This window comes from Ochotona curzoniae, unplaced genomic scaffold (genome assembly GCF_017591425.1).
Source record: "Ochotona curzoniae isolate NIBS_2020 unplaced genomic scaffold, NIBS_Ocur_1.0 scaffold_4701, whole genome shotgun sequence".
NCBI lineage: Eukaryota > Metazoa > Chordata > Mammalia > Lagomorpha > Ochotonidae > Ochotona > Ochotona curzoniae.
This window is the reverse complement of record NW_024467122.1, coordinates 40,044,816-40,070,077: the sequence shown is the minus strand read 5'-3', so window position 1 is coordinate 40,070,077 and position 25,262 is coordinate 40,044,816. Positions and strand designations below refer to the sequence as shown.

The 25,262-nt window shown below is 49.8% G+C and overlaps 1 protein-coding gene across 2 annotated transcripts; it reads right to left on the bottom strand.

Annotated features, from left to right (window-relative positions):
• Window positions 1–1,480: 1,480 nt before the first annotated feature.
• On the bottom strand, window positions 1,481–24,952 carry CUNH14orf93 (chromosome unknown C14orf93 homolog). Of its 2 annotated transcripts, none has more exons than XM_040969418.1 (7): window positions 24,911–24,952; window positions 11,875–12,911; window positions 9,882–10,202; window positions 3,585–3,646; window positions 3,265–3,368; window positions 2,460–2,572; window positions 1,481–2,200 (listed from the first exon to the last, which is right to left on the bottom strand). In XM_040969418.1, the coding sequence occupies exons 2-7, from the start codon at window positions 12,472–12,474 to the stop codon at window positions 1,781–1,783; spliced, it is 1,620 nt and encodes a 539-aa protein (XP_040825352.1). In that variant the 5' UTR covers window positions 12,475–12,911; window positions 24,911–24,952; the 3' UTR covers window positions 1,481–1,780. The 2 variants fall into 2 exon arrangements, with proteins under 2 accessions (XP_040825352.1, XP_040825353.1); XM_040969419.1 differs by lacking the exon at window positions 24,911–24,952 and having other exon boundaries at window positions 1,481–1,968; window positions 2,089–2,200; window positions 11,875–13,000.
• Between the last annotated feature and the right edge of the window lie 310 nt (window positions 24,953–25,262).

The window sequence follows — 25,262 nt, the reverse complement described above, 5'->3', positions numbered from 1 at the left end:
CAGCATCTTCTCCCAACATCATCCCTCCAGCTGCTCTGCTATGGGAATATAGAAATTTGAGTCTCTTACTGCCCCTGGCCTTCTTGCTAACTCCTCCACCTTTCAGGTACCAGTTGGAATCTCCCTTTGAGAGAGGCTCATGCAATGGTTCTACAGGCTAATCCTCCACCTGCAAGTACCAGCATTCCATATGGGACCCAGTCTTGTCCTGGCTACCCCACTTCCTATCCAGCTGCCTGTTTATGGTCTGGGAAAACAGCACCGCAGAGGATGACCCAAGTCCTTGGGCACCTGCACCCACATGGGAAACCTGTAAGAAGCTCCTCACTCTGGATTGGCCCTGCTTCAGCAATTGCGGCCGTTTGGGGATGGAGAGGTGTTTTTTTTCTTTTTTCTCCTTTTTGAAAGTCTGTCTTTCAGATAAAATTTAAAAAATAAGAAGAAGAAGAAGAAGAAAAAGAGGGCCTGGTGTGATGGCTCAGTGGCTAAACCTCACCTTGTAAGCATCAGGATCCTATATGGGCAATGGTTTGTGTCCCACTGCTCCGCTTCCCTACTTGTGATCTGGGAAAGTAGTAGAGGACGGCCCAAAGTCTTGGAACCCTGCACCAGCGTTGGCGACCCAGAAGAAGCTCTTGGCTCCTGGCTTTTGATTGGTTTAGCTCCAATGTTGCAGCCACTTGGGGAGTGAGCCAGTGGGCAGATCTGTCTCTTCTCTCTGTAAATCTGCCTTTTCAATTAAAAAAAAGATTTTCTTAAAGAATAAATCTGTTTCGGATTACCTTTCCGGACTGTAACTGCAGGTCAGTGGTCCTGTGCTGTCCACTCCATTGCACGCTTCCCACTCCTTACCACACACACAGTTCATTGCCTATACAATTACTTAGTTTCTTGACCAGACAGTGAAACCTGTAGTCACCCTCTAACCCTCTCAACAGGGTAGCCACAGTACCCAGGAAGGTAGCTGATGCCTGGTAAGCCATTGGTATTTGCTGTAGGAATGACTGGATGGATAGAAATTCACTTCTACTTTCCATTCTATTTAAAATGTGTGCATGTGCACGCATACACACACGTTCCCTGGAGTACGATTTGCCTGACAAGACTAGGAAATAGCTACAGATTAGTCAGCTTGGTCACTCAGTGGCAAAAGTGGTAGGTAGATGCAGAAACCCTTTAAGCCTTAATTTCATCATCTATAAGATGGTAATAGTGAAATCTTCCTTATATAATTTGATAAATGATGGCTATTATAGCTAGATTCTGGTTCCCAAATTGTAATAAACTGTGACTATGGCGGGCAATAATCAAGCCGGTGACTGAACCGGCCACCAGGTGGCAGTATTTTCAAGGACGTCCCGATTTCCCCTGCAGAGCAGAGCTGAAGGCTTGGGTGAGCAAGAGGTACCATCAGGGCTGCTCCTGAGCTTTGAGTGAAACCCAGGCAGCCAGAGGAAAAAAAGACTCAGAGACAGCGGCATATGTAAAGAAGGCCTCATGTTTCTTACACCCAGGATTCTCCTTTCCTCCTCCCTAGCCCCTCTGAGGCACTGTTCCTGCTTAGGAATAAGCATCTTCTGGCTTGCCATTCACAGTGTGGGGAGCTCTTCCTTTCTGTATCAGTTCCTCCATCCCAGGAAAGCACCCACTGGAGACTGTTTAGGATGTTGAGCAGAGAGACAAGTTGCTTTCCTGGGCTGCAGGGGGCACTCCACCACAGAAGCAAGTTTCTGGGACGTGGGGAGTGCGAGAAGCCAGAATCATTCCCGGCTAATGGAGTTCACTCATCCTTTTCCACCTTGATTTCAATGAATGAGTTCAACTCAGGACAGCAGGTTTTGCGCGTTTGGTCAAAGGAAGGGGAGATGGGTCCATTCTCATCCCTTCCATCCTCCTCCTCCTCCTGGAAGTTGGGGTTATAGAGTTCTGGGGGAAGGAGCTGGACTTCTGCGGAGGGCAGCCTGTCCGAGGGTGGCCCATACACGCGGTTGGCTTTGGTGCCATGCTTGGAGTTAGCGTCCAGGTGATAGCAGAGCTCCGTGAGGCGCCGAGCCCGGAAGCGGGGAGGGCGGGCCACCCAGACCCCTGGCTCGTTCAGACTGTCCTCTTCATCTGACATCAGCTCTTCCGTTACATCTTTCCACAGGTGTTGGTCCTCGGGGCTGAAGTGGCGCATGATGCTGGATCGGTTGGCGAAAAGCTAAGGCAGGAGCCCCGGAAGGAGGTGAGGAAGAGAAAGAAAGCGGGGCGTTATGTGGAGGCACGAGGCATGGATGGGGCGGTCGGCTATGTAAAACTCCGTGTCTGCAGGAAGCCAGTGCCCAGGCCACAACTGGATCCTTGTCTTCTCTGCACATGCTCCTGGCTCTCAACTCCCTGTTCCACCACCTTGACCTTTGACCCTTTCCAGCATGGTTTGTGAGGACTCACAAGCACTGAGAGAAGGCCTGGGAACTTACCCGATAGCGGCGACTTCGAAGCTTCTTCTCCTCTTTCTCCTTCAGGCCTTTAAAGGGGTTCAGAGAGTTGCGGTACTCACGCCTCTTAGTAAGGAAGTAGGCCACGCATGCACCTGGGTGGGGGACAAGAACAGGCTCCTCCAGGATGGTGTGCTGTGGGCTTCTCATTTGGCCCCGGCAGCACTGAGCCGGAGCCTGGCATTGCTGTCTATACCTCAGACCTTCTCAATGAGCCCAGGGCCTCCATTCATTCCTCTTTGGTTTTGCCCTCCATCTCTAACACTAATTCCTCTCGCCAGAAGAAGACAACTGCCATTACTTCTGCACTCACCTCCCCATGTTGGGTGTCTCTCCCACCTCCCAAACCCGGCACTCTGCCAATGACCGATTATAGTACTTTCTCAGTGGAAGCTTTCCTAACACCTTGAGGTGAGCTACAAAAAATAGGAGAGGCTAGGAAAGCAGAAAACCCAGACTATAATATTCAGGGACAAAAGGACAGGCCTGGCTTCTGACCGCCCCTTCGGAGCACCTCCGACTTGGGCCCTGTATAAGCATAATGCCTCAAAGTTGTTTCAGCTCTTTCTTTCTCCCATTTTCATTTCACACTGAGTACAGGAATAAATGGCAATTTGAGGTAATTCTGTGAATATATTGTAGGAGAGGAAAAATAGCCCCCCAAAATGTTTTGAAATTCACTATTTTCGAAACCACCTAAATAATATCCATTATGCTTCTTCCCTGAGAACAAAGGAGTGGGAGTGTAGGAGGGAGGGAGGGAGGGGGGCAATGAGAGTCCCCTCACCTTTCAGCTCCTTGTCCGTGTAGTTGTGGGGACTCGTCACCAGCTCCTGTTTCAGTTTTTCTAGAAGGAATTTCACGACCGAAATATTCCAAGAAGACTTGATGCTGCCCAAGAGAAGAAGGTCAAGAAGGCAGTTGGCTTTCTAAGAGCCAAGCAGAGATACCCAGCATGGTCATCCCCTTTGTGGCCTGAAGGTAGGGTGCAAAGGGTGCGGGGCCAGGGGGCAGCCGTGGCCTTGTGGCTGCACTGCGACATCCCCCTCTGCTTCCCTCTCCTTGGTGGAGAACCTGGGGCTGCTTCTTCTGTTAAAGGGTCCTTACCTTTCAGAGCCATTGAATCTCTTGTCGTTGGTGATATGGTTATGCACATTGTGCACAAGTTTCTAGGGGGAGAAAAAGAACAGAATCAAGCCCGGAGTGCATGTTCTGGAGAGCCTCCTCTGGCCCTTGGCATGGGGGGATGGTGTCCCCAGCCCTGGCTCTGTGTCTGAATGTTCCCATGGCCTGGAGGCTGTTTCTGCACACGTCCTTTCTTAGCCAGAGGCCATCTCAGCTGGTATTTCTTTCCTTTTTATTTTTTGTAAAGGTTTATTCATTTTTATTGGAAAGGCAGATATACAGAGAGGAGGAGAGACAGAGAGGAAGATCTTCTATCTGCTGATTCACTCCCCAAGTGGCCACAACGGCTGGAGGTGTGCCAGTCTGAAGCTAGGAACCCAGAGCCTCTTTGAGGTCTCCCATGCAGGTGCAGGGTGCCAAGGCTTTGGGCCATCCTCGATTGCTTTCCCAGGCCACAAGCAGGGAGCTGGATGGGAAGCGGGGCTGCCAGGACATGAATGGGCGCCCGCATGAGATCCCGGGGTGCGCAGGCAAGGACTTTAGCTACTAGACTACCGTGCCGGGTGCCCCAGATGGTATTTCTAATGCCACATCCCACCCCCACATTTTATTCAGTTTTGGTCAAGACTCCAGGCCCTTGCCTGGTCTTACCTCTGCCCCCCCCCCTTTTTTTTTTCTATTCATACAATTAACTTTTAATGATGAGCATGAGACAGAGTTTCTGTCAAATTTATCATCATCAAATGGATACTGCAAAAACACCATAAATTCCATCGGACATGAGGTCAATAATACCATATATAATACTAGCTATTTACATAAAGAACTAAAGCTACTGTGTATGATAAATACATCAATAAACAAATGCTTACTATTCTTAAACTAAGTTCTTATAAGGCAGTGATGTGCATTTCAGCTTATAACACATGTTAAAGAAAATGTGTGTTTGAAATACCTCTGCCCCTTAATAATGTGAAGTTTCAGACACTGCCGTGAACACAACCCTAACAGCAAACAGCCAGCTCATGTGCAGCTAGGGCAACTCAAAGTAGAACATGTCTCCAAACAATAACTCCTTTAAAATTTTTCTTTGAAAGAAATTGCCCATCAACTGGTTTATTCCCCATTTGCTCCCCAACAATAGGGCTAGGACAGACTGCAGACAGTCTTAAGCACCACCTGCTGCCTCCCAGGGGGCACATTCATTCCAAGTGGAGCTGGGACTTGAACCCAAGTACTCTGATACACGGTGCAGGATTCCCCAGTGGTATTTTTTGTTTGTTTGTTTTTTTAAAGATTGTATCTATTTGAAAGGCAGAGTTAGAGAATCTTCCATCTGCTGGTTCATTCCCCAAATGGCTGCCATAGCCAGGGTGAGGCCAGACCAAAGGCTGAAGCCAGGAATAATTCCAGGTCTCCTATGTGGGTGCAGGAGTCCAAGGACTTGGTCCATCTTCTGCTACTTTCCCAGGCACATTAGCAGGGAGCTGGATGGGAAGTGCAGTAGCTGGGACTTGAACTAGCATTCACATGGGATGCTGGTGCTACAGATGGAGGCTTAACTTGCAATGCCACAATGTTCCCCATCCCCATGGTATCTTAAGCACTGAGCTAAATGCCCACTCCCATATTTCTTTCCTTTTTTTCCCCCTCAGATGTATTTATTTTTATTGAAAGGCAGATTAGATTTACAGAGAGAAGGAGAGACAGAGAAAGATCTCTGATCTACTGGTTCAAGCCAGGAGCTTCTTCCAGCTCTCCCTTGCGGGTGCAGGGTCCTAAGGCTTTGGGCCATTCTTGGCTGCTTTCCCTGGGCACAGGCAGGGAGCTGGATGGTAAATGGGGCTGCCGGGATTAGAACCTAGGGATCCTGGCATTTACAAGGTGAGGATTTTAGCCCCTAGGCTATCTCAACAAGTCCACATTTCTTTCAATATAAAAAAATCTTGAGCTAACATGATAATAGTGGGTTCAGCTGCTACCTGTGATGTCAGCATTCCATGTGTGCACAGGTTCAAATCCCAGCTGCACTGCTTCCCATCTAACTCTCTGCTAGTGTGCCCAGGGAAGCAGTGAAAGCCAGCCTGTGTGCTTGGGCCCCTGCTACCTATAGGGGAGATCGAGATGGAGTCCTGACTTTGCTGGACACAGCCCAGGCCGTTGTCCACTGTGGCTACTGCGGGAGAGAGCCATCAGGTGAAGATCTCTCTCTTTCCTTTGTGACTTTATATATAGTCTTCCAAAATCCTCTAGTAATGTTGATGACCCAAAATGGCCCCAGATCCACCCAAGGCTCTGCAGACACCTTTGCACACGTCAGGGGTGCATGCACCGTGATCTGAAATAATAGGAATGTGACTTGCAAGGACCTAGGAGATTGTCTTGTCTCACTCAGCCTCCCTTTCGTATCATTAAACAGCCTGATTTTCAGCATTGCTTATACAAATCTACTATGATGGATTCTTTTTGTGTCACCTTATTGATCACTGAACTTCTCTAGTTGTTTTTTTTTTTTTTCCTCAAGTGACAGAGTGAGAGTGAGCACAAGACAGAGAGAGCGAGTTCATCCTCTGGCTCATTCCCCAAATGCAAGCCGGGGTTAGAGTTGGGAGCTAGCACCTGACTCTCCAGCTCTCCCATGTGGTGGGCGGGAGCCCATCGATGCTGGCCGGGACCACTGCCGCCCAGGTGCTGCTTCGGCAGGAAGCCGAATCGGGAGCAGGGCAGCATCTCCAAGCATTTTGCTGTAGGAGAAGGGCATCTTCATGCCTTGGCAAACACCTACTCTTGTTTAACTGTTGGAAAGGTCAGCTCTCAGGCACTCTCCAGCCATTCCCTCATCTAGTCTAAACAGCCCCAGGTTCCTCGGGTAGGAGAGTCTTTGGTCTGCCAGTGTCCCTCTTACAAAGTGGTGCCTGGAACTGACTGGGACTCACTGGCTGAGATCTGGGCAAAGGAGCATTCCTTCCCTGGGCAGGGCTCCATGCTGCTATGAAGGGACTCCATGATGAAGCTGTCCTCCCTCAGTAGCCCAGCCCCAAGTCTCCAGGTCATCCAGCTCATTTCTGCAATTATTATTATTAATAGTAATGTATTTTATGGGGCTGGCATGGTGGCATAGCACGCTAAGCCTCCAAACGGAAGATCTCTCTCCTCTGTCTGAAACTCTGCCTTTCACATGCATCTTCCATCTGCTGGTTTACTCCCCAAATTGCTGCCAACAGCCAGATCTGGACCAGTCTGAAGCCAGGGTCCTGCAGGTCTCCCACATTTGAACCATCCTCCATTGCTTTCCCAAGAAGCTGGATAGCAGTGGAGCAGCTGGGACTTGAACTGGTACCTGTGTAGGATACCAGCGCTGTAGGTGGAGAATTTGCCTAGTGTGCCACAATGCTGGTCCCACTCCACAGTTTAATCAGGATGTTTACACTTCATGCTACTACATTTAGTTTTGTTGTTCCTGATTCCATTTCATGCAAAGCTCCCTCAGAAAATGCCCATTTTCTGGCACACCTTGACAGGTCCCCATCCTGCAAAAATGCCCGATTTATCCCTCTGCCTCCAACACTGACCAGCCAGACCAACTTCACAAAGTATTATGAATGCTTTGTGGCTCTATGAAAAGGACTGTTATTGTACCGACTTCATGTTTGACATAGTTATTTTATCTCTTAGAAATCCAAACTGAAGGGATCACAAAGGAAAAGGATGAATGCCTTAGGAAAACAATTTGGGACAGTTTTAAACAAAAAGAAGCAGGTGGATGTTGGGGCTGCTACTTGGGGTACCCACATGCCCGATCAGGGTGCCTGTTTGAGTTCCAGCTGCTCTGCTTCTGATTTAGCCTCCTAAAATCCTGGGGAGCAAACAATTATGGTTTTGGTCCTTGGGCCCCTGTCGCCCACGAGGGAGACCTAGATGCCATTCTGGGCTCTTGGCTTTAGCTGGCTCATCCCCGGATGTTATTGAGCTTTTGGGGATGAACCGGCAGGTGAAAGATGACTTTCTCTCTGTTGTTCTGCTTCTCAAGTAGATGAAAACAAGTAAACATTTTAAAAAGAAAAAAGGCAAAAAGGGGAGTTACAAAGTTTCTGACTCAAGTGGCTTGGAAGAGATCAGCTGATAGAAATCCAACCAGGCTTGAAGTGGAAAAGGAAAATACTCCAGACAATGAGTGTGGAGATGGCAAGGCTGCTGCTGGCTCACCTGCCTCCCGCGAGAGCTAAAAATAAACACACTTCCCTGAAGGGCTGTGGCGTTCCAAAGTATTAAGAGTTCAGGCATGGCTTTGAGGAGCCAGGGGACCCTGGCAGCAACACGCAGGAAGCCTGGCCCACTGGGGAGCGGCTGTTCTGACTCCCCTGTGAGAAGTGGCAGCTCTCTCGCCCCCTCTGAGCCCAGCACCTGGCACACAGAACATTCTATACCCCGCTGTCTGGTGGGCAGCAAAGACCCTTGCCTGTGCTTCTGGCTCCTGGGCCAGCACTGTGGCATCCTCCCAGCAGGCCCCTGGTTCCAGTGGGCTGGCCAGGCTTCCCCACAGCCCTGCTTCCTGGAAGCAGTAGGCAGCAATGGCGTGGCAGGGAGGAAAACCCTGATTACACTTATAACCCTAGTGGCACATGGGTTTAAGCCTTTAACACCATGAGGTCGGGGGTGGGGGGACTGCTATCCCTAGAAATGCATTTGTAGGTGTGTTGTTCCATCTCTGTCACTGGGAGCCAGAGGGACCTTCTTCGGCTCAAATCCAGGGCAGAGAAATTGAACTTGGCCCCTTCTGATAACAGAGAGGTCCCTGAACATATTCAAAGTAAGAAATGAGGGTTAGAAGCAAGTCTGTGGTGATTTATGAATGGGGCCTTCCAGGCAGGGGGATCTCAACATGGAAAAACAAATCCAATGAGGGGAGGAGAGCTGACTCTGGGAAAAAAGAAGGAAGCCCTGGAAATCAAGAAGGTACAAATGATACTCGGCTGCTTGCGAGGCATCATGGAAGCCATGGGCTACACAGTATGGTGGGATTTGGGGTTCGAGGTGGGTGATGACTTCCATTCCCAACCGGGACTCCTGTTATCCCACATCAGCCATTATCCAGAGAATGGGAACTTGTGGCAGATAGTACAGACATGACGTTTATGGCCAAAGGACATTCCCCACAGTCATCAGAAAGAAGGATTTGGGTAGAGAGTTGATCCAGAAGCCTGGGTCCCCCGTCAGAGGTCTCAGCTTCTGCACTGTGGAGCTGTGAGCTGGAGACTGCTTTGGGGGGCGGCTTGCTGTGTGTGTCATTGGAGGAGATTGGCCATAACACCTGGTCTCTTCCACAGCATCCCACTCCAGCCCCAGGGTTTCCAAATGTGCCCATGGGCAAACTCCCAGCAGGGTTAGGTCCCTGGGGTTTGGGTCAGCAGCCAGGCTGGGGGGCTCCCAGCTCAGCAGGGAGTTCCAGAGTCTCCCAGCCACTCCAAGGTTTCAGACAGATCTGATCCAGGCTGGGTTGTGTTCCCCCTTAAGAGCCCTTGCAATGGCTAGAATCTCCAAAACTGCATAACGGAGCTGAGTGTGTCTTATGGGCCTTGGCCCCTGTCACACGCAGCCTGGCTTTTGCCCCGACCCTGCACACTGACCCTTTGCCCCTAATCCTGCACACTGGTTAAATCTGTAGGCAGTTCCAAGTACTACCTTTTGGTGACTAATCTGCTGCAGCCCTCAAAGATTTTCCCATCAAAATGATTAAAGGGGCTAGTGCCATGGCTCAAGAGGTTAATCTTCCATTCTGTGGCTCCAGTATCTCACATGGGCGCTGGTTCTTGTCCTAACTGCTCCACTTCTCATCCAACTCCCGACTTATGCCCAGGGAAAGCAGCAGGAGACAGCCCAAGGCCTTGGCTCTTTGAACCCATGTGGGAAACCTAGAAGAGGCTCCTGGCTCCTGATTTTGGATCGGCTCAGCTCTGGCCATTGTGGTCATCTGGAGAGTGAACCAGTGGATGAAAGACCTTCTCTCTGTATAAATCTATCTATCCAATAAATAAATAAATCTTTTTTAAAAATGTTAGAATCTGGGGGATGTGATAAAATTCCCTTTTCTTTAAAAAGGAAGATATCATTCCAGCTGGATAAAGTCTAGGAGCTTTACCTATATAGTAAGGGCACTGCCTCCCTGCAGGGCCATGAAGACTATCCCTCCCATCCTTCCCCTCCCATGCCGGAAGAGTTTAGGCTCTCCTTCCCCAAATGTGGAGGCTTCTGGAAAGGAGAGAGATGGGGCTCACTCACCGACAGTACCAGGTCCCGCTTGCGCCTTGAGTTCTTCTGCCCACTCCCTCGCGTCCGGCACGGAGAAGCAGTGAACCCTAGCGAGTGTCGCAGCTCTCCGGTGCCCCCGGGGCCGGGTTCCTCCAAGGCTCCGTCCAACGGGGCAGCAGCACTGAGCATGTCCTCCGGCCGGGGCGGTGGCAGCTTGGTCCCGTTTTCTGGCCCTGTCTCTGAAGCTGCCCGCTGCAGAGCCAACTGGGTGGCTGGGGAGAGCTGCTTGGCGTAAGCAGGGACCAGTACCCGCTGTACGGCACCCTCGGAGGCCACATAGTCATCCACCAGCTAAGAACACACACAAGGGCAGCCTGTTAGCTGGCCCCGCTTAGGGAAAGCTGGACCATCACCATTCTTTGGTAGTGGAAAGATGGTGGAGAGGGCATGGGGTGGGGTGGGAGACAGGGCTGTCCCCAACAGTCTTTAATGGCCAATGATCTGTTTCTCCTGTGGGAAGCTGGACAAACACTCTGGCATTACAGCACCTACGGTGGGTTGTTCCTGGAGGACGGGCACATTTGGGGCTCTGTGGGTGTGTGCATGGCTGTCCATGGCTTGCCCCGGGTGTGAACGTAGCTGGGCAAGTGTTTGATGTAAAAGGGACTAGGGGAGGAAATGTTGCTGAGAAAGGGAAACCGAGCAAAAGGAGAAGAAAATAAAACAGAAGCCAGGAATCCCTGGAGAGGCAGCTGCATCCCGACTCCCATCCCCTCCCCTGGCCACATCCACCTGACTGCCAGTGCCCACACTCAAGGACATCCAGGATCGGGAAAAGGCAGGAGGAGGGGGCACCGGGAGCGGGAGAGCGGACCTCTGCAGCCAAGAAAACAAAACAGTGCAAGTAGGGGGAGAAAAAACACCGCACTATGCAGTGAACCAAGCGGGGGAGGAGGCGGAGATTTATAGACCCGCGAGCGTGTGGTTTTCTGTGCTGTGAAATCTAATTCCATCCTGTCAGTTTGGAAGCTGGCCCTGCCTCCAGGAACTACAGCTAGGGGGTGAAGGGGGCGCGCCGCCCAGCATGGCACACTCCTCCCTTTGGGCCCAGATGGCTGGCTCTAGGTCCTGCCCAGGCACAGAAGTGGCCACTGTCTGCCCACGTGGCTTTGCCAAATGGGAATCGGAGTGGTGTGAGTGATCCCTTTCTCAGTTGCAGCAGACGGACTAGGAGTTCGCTCCTGCTCCTTTGACCCTTCGCTGGGTTGGTTAAGCCCCCTTCGCTGGGTTGTGCTGTGGGAGGAGCAGAAGAAAGGGCAGAGGAGGGGAAAGTGGGAGCGCAGGCGGCTGGGTCCAGGATCTCTGCGGTGGCATTCTGCGGGTCTCCAGCTCCACCAGGCTCTCCTGGCTGTAGGCCTGGTGCCGGCACAGCAGAACAGCACAGGTTATGGCTGCCTTTTCCTGCTCACAAATACACCTGCTTGTTCTCTTCTGGTCCCTCCTCTCTTACCATTACCGTTCTGCTGCCCTTTGCCCTCTGCACTTTCTTCCCTTCCTCCATCCCATGCCTTCTCCTGCCACAGCTTTAGCTTTCCCGCTTCTTTCCCTCTCCACACCCATCCCTATGCTCTTTCTTGTCCTCTGCCTCTCACCTTCTCTCCTGTCTACACTCCCGTCTCCCACTCTCCCTCTGCTAAATTCCTCCTGGCAAGCAGAGAGCCATGATCAAATATGAATGAGCCGTCTGTGTATGGCAGCCATTCTTGCCGCCGGGAGAGGCAGGGGGCCTGGGGAAGAGCAGCTGAGCCAGCTGTGGAGAAGAAGATGCCATGCTGGGCTGCTGAGTGCGAGGGCAGGACACCCCCTGACCACCAGGTACCCCAGAAATGATCTCCAGCCCGCGCGACTGATGGATGGATTCAGGAAGGAAGCCGAAGCGCCAAGACACGCAGGCATAAAACCCTGCTTTATCGCCCAGGTTGGGTGCGCGCAACCCAAGCTCCGGAGCGCCCTCCATACTTACAGGGCTGAGCAGCGGGGGTCCCTCCCCGGTGGCCAGGGCGCAGCTAGGGAGCCGCAGGTCTCGTTGCGGGCCTGGGAAGCTCATGGGCCCGGGCACCACAGCCGAGGCTGCTCCCAGCTGCCGCAGCTCCTCAATCACCACCTGCACACCGCTGCCCACGCTGTCGCACTCCTCTTCCATGGCGGACGGTACCTTGCAGGCCTCCCCTGGACTCTCTTTAAGAGGCCCCGTATCCTGTAGCGGGGTGCTGTGCGTCCGGCTATCCCCATCTTCCTCCGGGGTGGATGCTTTCGCTTGCCTGAGCTCACCCACTTCCTCCTGGAGACGTTTCAAGAGCTCGTTGTTGGCTCTGGCGAGTCCAAGGGCGGCCTCTGCCAGGCCGACGGCCTTGTCCACCCGCTGGTAGATGATGTGCAGAAGTTGCTCGGAGCTCTGCACCGCCAGGCCGTGGCCGGTCACTGTGATGGGGGTGCTGGGCGGAGGGTTGCCCCCCTGAGCGCCTGTGCTGCCTCCGCCGTTCTCACTCTTGCAGGCGCAGCAGCAGCATCTGGCCTCGCTGCCACTGGGAGGCGAGAAGAGAATGGTGGCACTGAAGGACATGGTGACATGTACAGTGTGACACCGAGTTCGCGCTGTGGAACTGCTGCAAAAGGAGGCTCCGGTCAGCCGGTCTCACACTGTGGCTGGGACACATGCACCGAGCACTTGCGGGTCACTCTCCTTTCTCAGCAAGTGTGATCACAGGAGCCTGGGTCCCAGGCTGTGGATTCTTGGAAGCAGAAGCAAGCGGCAGGGCCCACGGCCCATGGCTGCCTCTCATGGCCTGCACAGGGGACAGATTCTTTCTTCTATTTGCAGATGCACCACACTCCAGCTGTCACCCTCAGCCCTCACTGGCGCGGGGAGGATGCCTGCAGTGGCCTTGCCGCTAGGCACACTGCTAGAGAGCAGAAGACATGCTCACTGCACCCACGCGTGGGACCCCCAGCGCTGTGGCCTACGGAACAGACAGCAGCCTCCAACAGACCCTATGTCATCTGGAAAGATGAGATTAAGGAAGAAAAGGAAGATTTTTCTTTGTGATTCCCCCATCCTCCTTCACCAGCCCGACCATAAAAGGCCAGTACTGCCCTTGGTTGCTGGGACACAATTCCTGAAAGAGCTGGAGCGCCCCTGCCACCCCAGGCTGTCACCGGCGGAACAGCACACAGCCTGCTGCAGAGGAAACATGGCACTGGCACCGAAGGTATATGTCTTTTTCAAGGTGAGGGGAGACAGCAGACTCCAGTCATCACTACTTCCAAGCCTGTGTTGTGTTTGTCCACTTAACCAACACCACTTTCTGTTGACATAAAGAATCAAGCTTCTGGACCCGGTGCAGGAGCCTAGCGGCTAAAGTCCTTGCCTTAAACACACCAGGATCCCATATGGGCCACCTGTTCTAATCCCAGCTGTTCTACTTCGCATCCAGCGCCCTGCTTGTGGCCTGGGAAGGCAGTCAAGGATGGCCCAAAGCCTTGGGACCCTGCACCTGCGTGGGAGACCCAGAAAAGGCTCCTGGCTTTGGATCGGTGCAGCTCTGGCTGTGATAGTCACTTGGGAAGTGAACAAGCAGATGGAAGATCTTTCTCTATATCTCCTTCTCTCTGTAAGTCTGATTTTCCAATAAAAATAAAAAAAATCTTTATTTTAAAAAGACAAGCGGCCTGAAGCATATCATCAGCCTCTCACTAGTACCTCTCACTATTGCCTTGTGGGCGGGGAAGGAGAGTGCAAGGACCAACTGGGTGGCAGGGTGGGGAATGCAGCTGGGATGGGCCAGGGTGGCACACAGCTCCTGCCTATGATGGTTGTGCCTCCTGCAAAGAAGATCAGTAGGCCTGAGTCCTCCAGTCCCTGAGCCCAAAGGAATCATGCCTCGGGGCCCCTCCCCTCCAAGCCCCTCCTAACCCTTCCCCTCTACTTCTGCTCCTTCAGGGAGTCCCCCAATTCCACACGGACAAGGCCTGCCTCAGTGCCCACATGACCAGCCCAGCCCCCAACAGAAATCACATTGCCTGTGAGAAGCCAAACTGCCTTTCTCTCCAGTCGCTCCGGGATGGGGGATGGGAGGAGGGAATTTTGATGTGCACTACTGCAAACTCTCCAAAGAACTTCTAGGGGAAAGAAAGAATCCTGCCTGAAGCTCCAAGTGATAAAACCTTAAGTATGTGGACAGTTTTCCCAAAACATAGTCCGATCCTACACTGTAAACCGTATCATTACATCACAATTAAAAGAAAAGGAGAAGGTCAGGAGACATTCCTATATCTTGAGGCTCTTTTGGATTTTTCTTCTTTTGAATCAGCAATCTCATTTCAGAAATAGCCAATATGAAGCCTCCGAGGTACTAAAACATAAATCTGACAATGCATTTTAATTATACTTGGTTATTAAAGAATAGTCTTTAATTTGCTCTTTTTACCCTACGTGTCGAAGAAACGGTTTATCTGAGCCAGATATTCACTTCTGCTAAGAACTTAGCTCAAACCATTTACAGCTTTGCTGTCAATAGAGTCACTGGAAGGAATCGCTAAACCTGAAACTAAAGGTTAAACCAAATTAAAACTAAAGGTTAAAGGAACGCGCTGGGCCAGTCCGTGTCAATTCACGTGGATGAATCGTTTATGTATTCTTTCCTTTCCTAAATAAGGAACTATACTGCTCCCAAAGCCTTTTATTGCTATTATTTGAAAGGCAAAGATAGAGAGATTCCCACAGCAGCCACAGCTGTGCTGGTTAGGAGCCCAGCACTCAATCCAGGGTGAACTCAGCTCAATCCAGATCTCCCAGCTGGGAGACAGGAATGCAGGAAGATGGAACTAAGAGTGAAGCCAATATCAAATCAAGACGCTGTGATGATGAAATGTGAGCAGCCCAAGGTGCCAAATGCCTGTCCCAGTAATTTAAAAAATTACAGTTTTTCTTTTTCTTTTCTTTTTCTTTTTTTTTTGAAAAAGTAACAAAGACGCACAGGGAGACACACAGGGAGGTGCTGCATCTGCTGGTTCACTCTCCACATGTCTGCAACAGCTGGAGCTGGACCTGTGCAAGGCCAGGAGCCAGGAGCTTCTTCTGGGTCTCCCACACAGGTGCAGGGTCCCAAGAATTTGAGCCATTCTTCGATGCTTTCCTGGGCCATAAGCAGGGAGCAGGATTGCAAGTGGAGCATGGCCTGTCCCAGGTTATTTTTGTTTTAGTTTTTGACTAATACCATTGTCTTAAACATAGATTATGAGAGAAGAAAGTTATATTTGATTTACTGCTTTCCAATTTGGTTTAGCATTAATAAAATTGGAAGTTAAGATGGTAGGCTGGCATTGGGGTAAAGCAGGTTAAGCTGCCACGCAAGGCTGGCACAATACTACTCCTATATCAGAGTGCCAGCTGGAATCCTAGTTGCTCTGCTTCCATTCCAGCTTCCTTCCTGCCAAACCTCTGCTTAAGGAGCAGAATGTGGCCCATGCCACCCATGTAACAGACCCAGCTGGGGTTCTGGGCTTCTGGCCTCAACTTGGTCCAACCCAGGTCATTGCAGCCACCTGGGGACTGAACCAGGGGGTGGAAATTTCTGTTTCCTCCTCCCCATAACTCTGCCTTTCAAGCAAAACCAATCTATTTTCAAAAATTAAGATACAAACAAACAAAAAATTAAGAACTATTAAGTCCCGTGGGACACTGGACAGGTTGTCTAACTCCTTTTTGGCATCAAAGTGACAACTGCTATAGTCATTTTTCTGAAATGGCACCCAAACGGAGGTTACAATGAAAAGTGGGTTTTGTTTTTGTTTTAAAGATTTATTTATTTTTGGGCCCAGCGCCTTGGCCTAGTGGCTAAAGTCTTTGTCTTGAATGCACCAGGATCCCATATGGCCACTGGTTCTAATCCCAGCAGCTCTGCTTCCCATCCACCTCCCTGTTTATGGCCTGGAAAAGCAGTTGAGGACAGCCCAAAATCTTGGGACCCTGCACCCGGGTGGGAAACCCATAAGAGGCTCTTGGCTCCTGGCTTTGGATCGGCTCAGCTCCGACCGTTGTGGCCGTTTGGGGAATGAATCAACAGACAGATGATCTTTCTGTCTCTCTTCCTCTCTGTATACCTGACTTTGCAATAAAAATAAATAAATCTTTAAAAATATTTTAAAAGATTTATTTATTTTTACTAGAAAGGCAGATATACAGAGAGGAGGAGAGACAGAGAGGAAGATCTTCCGTCCGATGATTCAATCCCCAAGTGAGTGCAATAGCCGGAGCTGAGCTGATCTGAAGCCAGGAGCCAGGAGCCTCTCCAGGTCTCCCAAGCCAGTGCAGGGTTCCAAGGCCTTGGGCCATCCTCAATTGCTTTCCCAGGCCACAAGCAGGGAGCTGGATGAGAAAATGAGCCACCAGGACATGAACCAGTACCATTATGGGATCCTGGCACATGAATGGCAAAGACTCCAGCCACTAGGTTACCAAGTCAGGCCCTGAAAAGCAGGTTTTGATCTGGCTGCATGATTTATGAATTATGTGAATTTAAGTCAATGATTTCACTTTCCCAAGTCCTAGTTTGCTCAGCTCTGCCCACCTGGAGTGTTCCTGTGACAATTTCAAAAACCTATGCATGTACCTAGAGATGGGTGTACAGCCAGTGCCTACACGTGACAGCTGTGTGCCATGCTCACCTCTGTAATCTTTTGTATTTCAGCCTGGATAACCATCTCAAAGCCCTAATCTTGAATCTAATGCCAAGTCTGAAAATAGAATTGATGGAAACTGGCCCCTAGATCTATAACCAAATTTCTAAGAAACAATAATTCAACTTTCTATGAATGTGCTTACATGAGCCAACATTGTGGTGCAGCATATTAAGCTGTCCGCTAAAACATAGGCATCACGAGACTTGGTTGGAGTCCTAGTTGGCTACTCCACTTCCAATCCAGTTTCCTGTTAATGAGCCTGGGAAAGCAGTATCTGGGTCCCTGTCACCTACATGGCAGACTTGGGTGGAGTTCTAGGCTCCTGACTTCAGTCTGGCCCAGCCCAAGCCACTGTGACCATATGCAGAGTGAACCAGCAGACTCAAGATTCTCTATGTAATTATGCTTTCAAAAAAAATTAATCTTTTAAAAGTAATTACAGATACAACCCAGTGCGGGAGCCTAGCAGCTCACCTTACACACTGGGATCCCATGTGGGCACCTGTTCTAATCCCGGCAGCCCATTTCCATGGAGCTCCCTGCTTGTGGCCTGGGAAAGCAGTGGAGGACGGCCCAAAGCTTTAGGACCCTGCACCCACATGGGAGACCTGGAAGAGGCTCTTGGAACCTGGTTTCACATCAGCTCAGCTCTGGCCATTATGGCTACTTCTAGAGTGAATCAACACATGGAAAATCTTCCTCTCTGTCTCTCCTCCTCTCTGTATATCTGACTTTCCAATAAAGATGAAATAAATCTTAAAAAAAAAGGATTTACAAATACAAAGCTTTCTATTATATTAGTTAACTAAGGGGAAAAAATCATTTGCTTTTTTTTTTACTATTATAGCTTTGAACTAAAGCTAATAGTTAACTCTGTTAGTTTTTAATTGAAAATGTATTTTCCTACTGTAAGTTCCCTTTGCTTTTGATTTCTTTTCTGTTTTTCCACCTTGCATGTTGCCACACTACATCCATTTTGGAATGTCACATTCAGAGCAACCGGTATGCAAATTGTTAGGTTGGGCAGAGTAGAAGTGACTCCACCACCCTGCTGAAGCCAAGCTGACACTCCCATCCAGGAACGTTTGGAATGTCGAGTCACCCTAACCAGGACTCTGCAGGTCAGCACCTGGCAAGATGAGTACCCTGTCACATGCATGCAACCCAGGGAGCTGCTGCCTTTTCCCATCCCCCGTGCCTAAGCTGTATAAAGGCCCAGTGCTTTTTTATAAATAAGCAGCCATTTCCCTTACGTGGTCACACCACCAAGCGGAAGTAGTCCTGAGCCATGTCCTGCCAGGAAGTGGCCCATCAGACTCTCCCCTGATTAGTAAAGCCATTTATGGGAACTAAAAGTCTCTCTCTCTCTCTCATTCTCAATCACCTCTGAACCTAACACAAAGCTGTGCATAAAAGCCTGGTCTAGTACAATGTAGCCCAGTGGACATTCAAATGGCTTTTGGTTTCCATGGACACTCTTGCTGACTTAATTCCTCTGCCTCTTGCTACAGTCTCGCACCTCAGCTGCAAGATGCAGAAAGAAATTGGGGTCAGCAAGTAATAAAGGAGTATTTCACTTTTTATTTACTAACCAGATAACAATTTAAATGCTGGGTAGGTGATTACAAACAAAGTACTCATTTCATTAGCTGGCTATATCTCTATTAGGGAAGGCAAGCAAATGAAAAGGGGGGAGAAAGTGTTTTTAAAACCCTCGAAACAGGAAGCCACACTAAAAGGATGAATCACAGGAATGGATTGCCATTGCCTAGGTACACACTAAAGGGACAAAGTCTATACATGCAAGGAGCTCACAGGGAATTTAAGAATGGGAATGCCTAAGGAATACGGAATGCTCTAAATTTAGAATATCTGAAACCAAAAGCAAAAAACACACAAGTGCCTCAAAATGGGAGATAGACTGAAAAAATCCTGGGGAATTAGCCTTCAGCGATATGAAGGAGGAGGACAGGGAAGGGCAGGAAGAAGCCCCCATGACCCAGCTGGGTCTGCAGGAGGCATCTGAGCCAAGGGGCTCGTGGGTCAGGCACAGCGTTGACAGGCGACATGGAAACTAGTCATGGAAGCAGCGGACAAGGGAGGAGAGGCGAGATTTCTCTATAAAGGATCAGACAGGCCACGTGCTCTGTGTCACAACTACTGACCAAGCCCTGCCCCTGTAGCAACAAAGCAGCCATTTACAATATACACACAAACGAGCAGGGCCATGCTCCAATAAAACTTTATTTATAGATACTGCACTGTCACAAGATTCTATCTTTGATGTTGTCATGAAAAAAATCTAAGAGCCATTCTTAGCTGGTGGGCCACAGAATAACAGGCTGAATCTAGCCTATGGGCTGTAGCTTTCTCCGACTTAGATACACAAAACAAAACAGCTTAAGATTAGGAGACTGTTTAAGTGAGTTACAACAAAGCTCATGAGAGTGAGGGCTGTGGACATGACGGTACAACATCCTGGAGGAAGAACTGTTTTGTTGGTTGGTTTAACAGTTCTTACTTAAAATTTATTTATTTAAAAAGTAGGGTAAAAAAGAGAGAGGGAGAGAGAACCTTCTATATGCTAGTTAACTTAACCAAATGGCCACAACTGGGCTGGTCAGAAGCCAGGAGCCAGGAGCTTTATCCGGGTCTCCCACATGGGTACAGGAACCCAAGGACGTGGCCATCCTCTGCTGCTTTCCCAGCAGCACTACCTGGGAGCTGGATTGGAATTGGAGTAGCCAGGACTCGAATCTCGGCCCATGTAGAATGCTGGCACTGTAAGCAGAGCCTTTATCCTGCTGCATGAGTGCACTGGCTCCAGAACTGACATTTCATCACTTAACAAACATAGAAGTAGAGACACTGTAAAAGACTTCAAGAATACAAACCTGGGTGGGCAGCTGGCACAGTGATGGAGATGTCACATCCTACCTCACAGTGCCAGGGCCAAGTCCAGCTCTGCTCCAGGGTTCAGCTGCCAGCTCAGGCACACCCTGACACAGCAGGGAGAGTTTCAGGGGCCTGTCATCCACATGGGAGATTTGGATTGGCTTTAGCATGACCTGATACTAACTGTGTTGAGGACATCTGGAGAATAAACCCACAGATGGAAGATGTCTCTCTCTGATCTCTGCCTATCTGTGTATCTCTGCGCCTTTTCTTTTCTTTTTTTTTTATTTTTAAAAATTTATTTATTTTTATTGAAAAGGCGGATATACAGAGAGGAGGAGAGACAGAAAGATCTTCCATTGATGATTCACTCCCCAAGTGACCGCAACTATTGGAGCTGAGCCAATCCAAAGTCAGGAGCCAGGAGCCTCTTCTGGGTCTCCCACATGGGTGCAGGGTCCCAAGGCTTTGGGCTGTCCTTGACTGCTTTCCCAGGCCACAAGCAGGGTGCTGGATGGGAAGTGGAGCTGCCAGCATTAGAACCGGAGCCCATATGGGATCTCGGTGCATTCAAGGCAAGGACCTTAACCATTACACTATCACGCCAGGCCCAGCTTCAGCTTTTCCAGTCCTCTTCACCCTGCTGACAATACAAACACACCTAGACTTCATCCTGGCACCTTCATTTTATTCTCAAATGGACAACTGAAATCATGAGTCCACAAAGCCATCACTCCTTAGCGTGTTCAGCAAAGCAGTGGTTAACACCACTAAATGACCCAGCCAGGGTCAGCCTCATGAATATGCAGCATTAACACTGCCCACTTTAGCAGTTTCAGATTGCTGGAAATTTTATTTTAAAAGCAAGAGTTGTTTGTGCTGGCAAAAGAAAAACTAGTAACCAACCAAGATCAACCAGTGCAGATGATACACATGCTTTTTGTCAAATGCCATAACTTGTACACTTGGGTATTAAGAAAAAAAAATCTTTAATCTTATGATGCCAAGACAAAATTATAGTAGATGTCACACTTACGTTTTCATCAAACACTTGCCAGAGGTTCATTCATTTCAGTGCTGGTCTAATTTTAATAAATGGGAAATGAGCCTGAAAATGTACTTTTCAATAATTTTGATTCTTCTTCTTTTGCTTGATACACATTTAGACAAAACAGAAACCCCACAGACACCTCCAGGTGAGACCACCCATAAGCTGAACTATCCCTCTTCTCCCAAGTCATATGTACTTCCGTTAGGACTAAATATACACTTGGCACTTCCCTTGCTTCCTTTCCACTCTGAATTTTCTGCACGACTGAGTTCACCTGCAAACTATGAAAAATAAGAGTTTTCTCATTATTGACGAGATGTGCAGGATATGGTGTCACTCAGATGATCTAGGTCTTCCTGATGGGTCAGCCTGGAAATGGCCTCCCTTAAAATGTGATTACGGAAAGCAGGGCAATTCACAGGATAATCTTTATTTGAAGAAATCAAAAGGGAAAATGGCCACTTCAAGCTTCAGCCCTGCTGGTGAGCCCGGCTCTGCCACTTTGGGTGCAAAATGGCTCGTCTGTTATAGGATCCTCTCAAAATCCATTTCTACCAGAAGTGGGCACCTTCTCACTAGAGATCGGGTAATAAAATAGCATAAACAGCACAAAATACTCTTATGCAATTTGGGTAACCCATCTAGTGACCTGTAAAAAGAAACCTAAGACCACATTTTTGGGGATTAGAAAAAAAAAAGACTCAAAGGACATGATGGGAATCATTTTTTTTTTAAAGATTTATCTATTTTGGACCCGGCATTGTGGCCTAGTGGCTAAAGTCCTCACCTTGAACGTGCAGGAATCCCATATGGGCACCAGTTCTAAACCTGGCAGCTCTACTTCCCATCCAGCTCCCTGCTTGTGGCCTGGGAAAGCAGTCGAGGATGGCCCAAAGCCTTGGGACCCTGCACCTGCGTGGGAGACCTGGAGGAAGCTCCTGGCTCCTGGCTCCGTATCCCAGGATGGAGTTTTAAAAGGAGTCCAGGGAATCTGAAAATTCCAAGCATACTCCCATGGCAGGACAAGAATTTCTAACAAGGCATCCAAAAGACTTTTTTTTTCTTTTTTCTTGGAATTCACTAAGTGCAACTTGATAAGATAACAATTTCTAGTTTCAGGGGCCTGTGTTGTGGCACAGCAAGTAAAACTGGCGTTCCTCCCATGTGGGCTGCTCCACTTCCCATCCAGCTCCCTTCTAAGGCCTAGGAGAGCAGTGCAGGGTGGTCCAAGTGTTTGGTGCCCTATATCCATGTGGGAGGCCAGTGTGGAGTTCAGCTCAGACCCAGCCTTTGTGGCTGTTTGGTTAGTTATCCAGAGGACAGAAGATGTTTTTCTATCTGTAAGTCTGATTTTGCAAAAGATAAATCTATCATTTTTTTTCTTTTAGTTTCAGGTTTTTATAACAAGATTCCTGATATAAAGCAATCTTTCCCTATTTCTGGAGAGGCTGGGAAAGGAAAATCTGGCCCCCAGAATTCCATCCTGTGCCCTCAGTTAAGGTTAGCTGATTAAATATCAGTCAACAACAGGGTGTGCACCAGGGACAGCAGAGCCATTTCCAAGGAGACAGCGTGATGCGGCCAGACAGGGACAGCAGTGACACAAGGAGATGAGACCCAGTACTGCTCCGGAGGCAGCAAGCAGACAAGGCGATCTGCTACTGCGCTCAGACAGCCCCGGGGAGCCAGGGGAGGGCAGCGGGAGCGCGGCTACGTCACCACGAGTGGACTACGTGACACCACGAGAGCGCGCAGAGCCGGCCCTCGCCGCCGGGAACACGCTTCAGGAGCCCTACACGAACGCGTTCCACAGCAGGTGCCCTGCCCGCCGCTCCCGCCGACTCAGCCCGTGTACCTGGCCCGCGCGCTCACGCGGGGAGACACCGCCCGCCAGCCATCCGGCTCCCGCTGATTGGCGGCTGCACAATGGGCGGGAGCAGCTCCAGGGAACCCTAGTGGCTACCATTCACAGTCACTCAAAGAGCAGGGAGGGGAGGGCCCTCCTCAGGGAGGGACGCGACTGTGAGGCTTTTTCAAGGCCGCCAGACGCCATTTTTCGCTTTTTTGTTTACTTGCTTTTGTTCTCTGCTGCTTACCAAGCTGTGTGTACACGACGATCAATATGGTGGCCACAAGTCGGTTTTCTAAATTTCCCAGTGACCGACTTTCAGTTTCTGCCGGCCATGGCTTCTAGTTTTCAGAGAGTACTAAAAGTTGCTGTTAGTTAAGCAACTTTTCATCTCTAGGGGTCCCAGGTCAAATCAAGAGTCTAGATTCACTTTGAATTGGTAAGAAGGCCAGGCCAAGCATAGATTGTGGGAGAAATTCTTCCTCACAAAGAAACTGCAAGCAAGGGCACTAACAAGCCAACGTTTCTGTATGTAGAAACGCAGTAGCCGAGGAGGCTGTGGACCGCTCTAGTTTCATCAGCCGCTAGAAATTAGGTGCGGTAGAAAGGGGAAATCTCCAGCAAAAAGTCCCCTCTCGCTCGTGACCACACGGGTCACCAGAAGAGGCCAAGAGCTCAAGGAGATGCAACAAGTCTAAACGGGTAGGATCCACAGTGGAGCTGGTGTTATTGAGCACTGATCTGACGTCGCTAAGAAAATTTAAAACAAACAAAAGCACGGGCTAAGAAACCCAGAGGGTTATGATCAGTTTCAAGGTCTTGTACAAAGTCATCTTATCGCAGCTGTTCTTTGAAGGAATGACAATGTATCTCAGCAGATTTGCATTCTCTCCATGGCTGCTACACTTTCTCCTTCCAGTCTCTCCCTCATCTCCCACAGACTTCCTGGCGGCCACTGCAATCTGATAGAGACCCGATGGGGGAGTCTTCCCTAGACTGTGAGAAGTGCCCCTGGGAGGACAGCACTCCTACACCCCAGAGCGCACTGAGCCTGTTTGCTAATTCATCCTCTTTCCTCTCTGACTCTTAGATGCCCCGGGAAGACGTTCCATTCGTACAATGCAGTCTGAGAAACAAAATGCGTTTCCTCCACTTGTCTTACCTCTTCTTGGCTCCCCCACCACGCCACCCCAACCCATCCCCACCCTAACCGCACGACCACCAGCACCGACGAGCTGACTTGGGGGATTGGGCTACTTCTCCCCCCTACCCATCCCCCAGCCCTGATACTAGGCCCAGTTGTGGAGTTTCTCAAATCAGTCTTCACCAGTGAGCGACCATTTTGTCAACCAGCCAAGAGAGAACTTCCCAACACATCAACCGAACCACACAGAGAGGCCAAAACAGACACGGCTGCACACGGAAGCACGGGAGACGGTCAAAAGCGAAACCACTCAGCCAAAACAGTCAGCAAATGCGGCTCTGAACTCCGGATTCCATACTCGGCCTGCCCGCACTGGCCTCGCGGACTAGAGACTCGCCAGCCGGCAGCTCCTTCAGGCTTCCCCCAAACGATCCTCCCCAAATGGAGCAGAAAAATCCAGCAAATGCATACAGCACGAGAGTGCCACGTATACCTAGCAGGGATTTTCCTCTAAGCTCTACTTGGCACAAGAAACCCTGCTTGGATCACACTTGGGAACACAACAGAAAAAGAAAATAAAATCCCATCCCAGGGGCTACTTGGCAGACATAAAAGCCAGAAAAGTAACCCTTTGGATAATAAAAATCTGACATATATACACACACCAGACATACGCACAACGAAGAAACCGCAAGATATCTCTGAAAAATCACTTGCTTCAGGAAACACACACACACACAGAAATATCCTCCTGAAACGTGTGTGTGCAAAACACGCAACAAGGGCTCCCCTCCCCCTCCCCCAGGGAAATGAGTGTCACCCTCAGAATATCCCAATTATTTTTCACCTATTGGCCTTGGATAGTTGCCACATCCAAGCCACCTGGTTTGGATTCTGGGGGCGGGTGTGTAAAAACGCACGAGAGTTCGGTTTGTGAGGGAGCCTCAAATCTCTGCTTCCTTCCTTCAACGTTGCAGATTTTTCTACATGATCCCTTCAGCCCGCTTAAAAAAAAAAGAAAAAAAAAAAAAAAACTACACTTCCCAAGCAGCGAGATCTTTTAAATTCCTCAACCACAAAAATTTCCCAAGTCCTTATCATGTGATACCAAAAAGAAAAAAAAAAACTCTTATCAATTTGGCTGGAAACAGTTGTACACGGCCATCCTGCTTCTCAACTTCTGGGTATATTTAAAACCTCGATCAGGAAAAAGAAAGAGGAAGACAGACAGCCCAAGGAACGGGAGGAAAGGCGCACATTCCCCCGTTCGCCACAGTTTCCTCACCCCAGCACGGCCACAGAGCTCTATAGTTTTTAAAAAATCTTGAAAACGCACACGAGATGAAGGAGGAGGGGGGAGAAAAATGGAAAAAGGATACCCGAAGGTCGTTGGGCTCTTTGTATTCGTGTGTGTGCAAAAAGGAGGACTCGCGGCGCCGAGCCGGCAGGCCCCGCCCCTCCCGGCCGGCCGTCCGGATTGGCCGAACCGGCCGCCCCGCCCACGAGCACACGCTGCGCGCCCGCAGCTGCGGCCCCCGGCGGGCGCGGGGCTGGGGGGCTGCTGGGGGCCGCCCGACCCCCGACCCCGCCGCGCTGCCCGCCAGCCGCCGTGCGCCCCTCGCGCACCTGCCTTGCGCTCTCAGCCTTTCCCCATCTTTTTGTTGTTGTTGTTGTTGTTTTCTCGGTAAAACCAGGCCTGGCCCCAACCTTATAATCCGCAGACACTTTGGC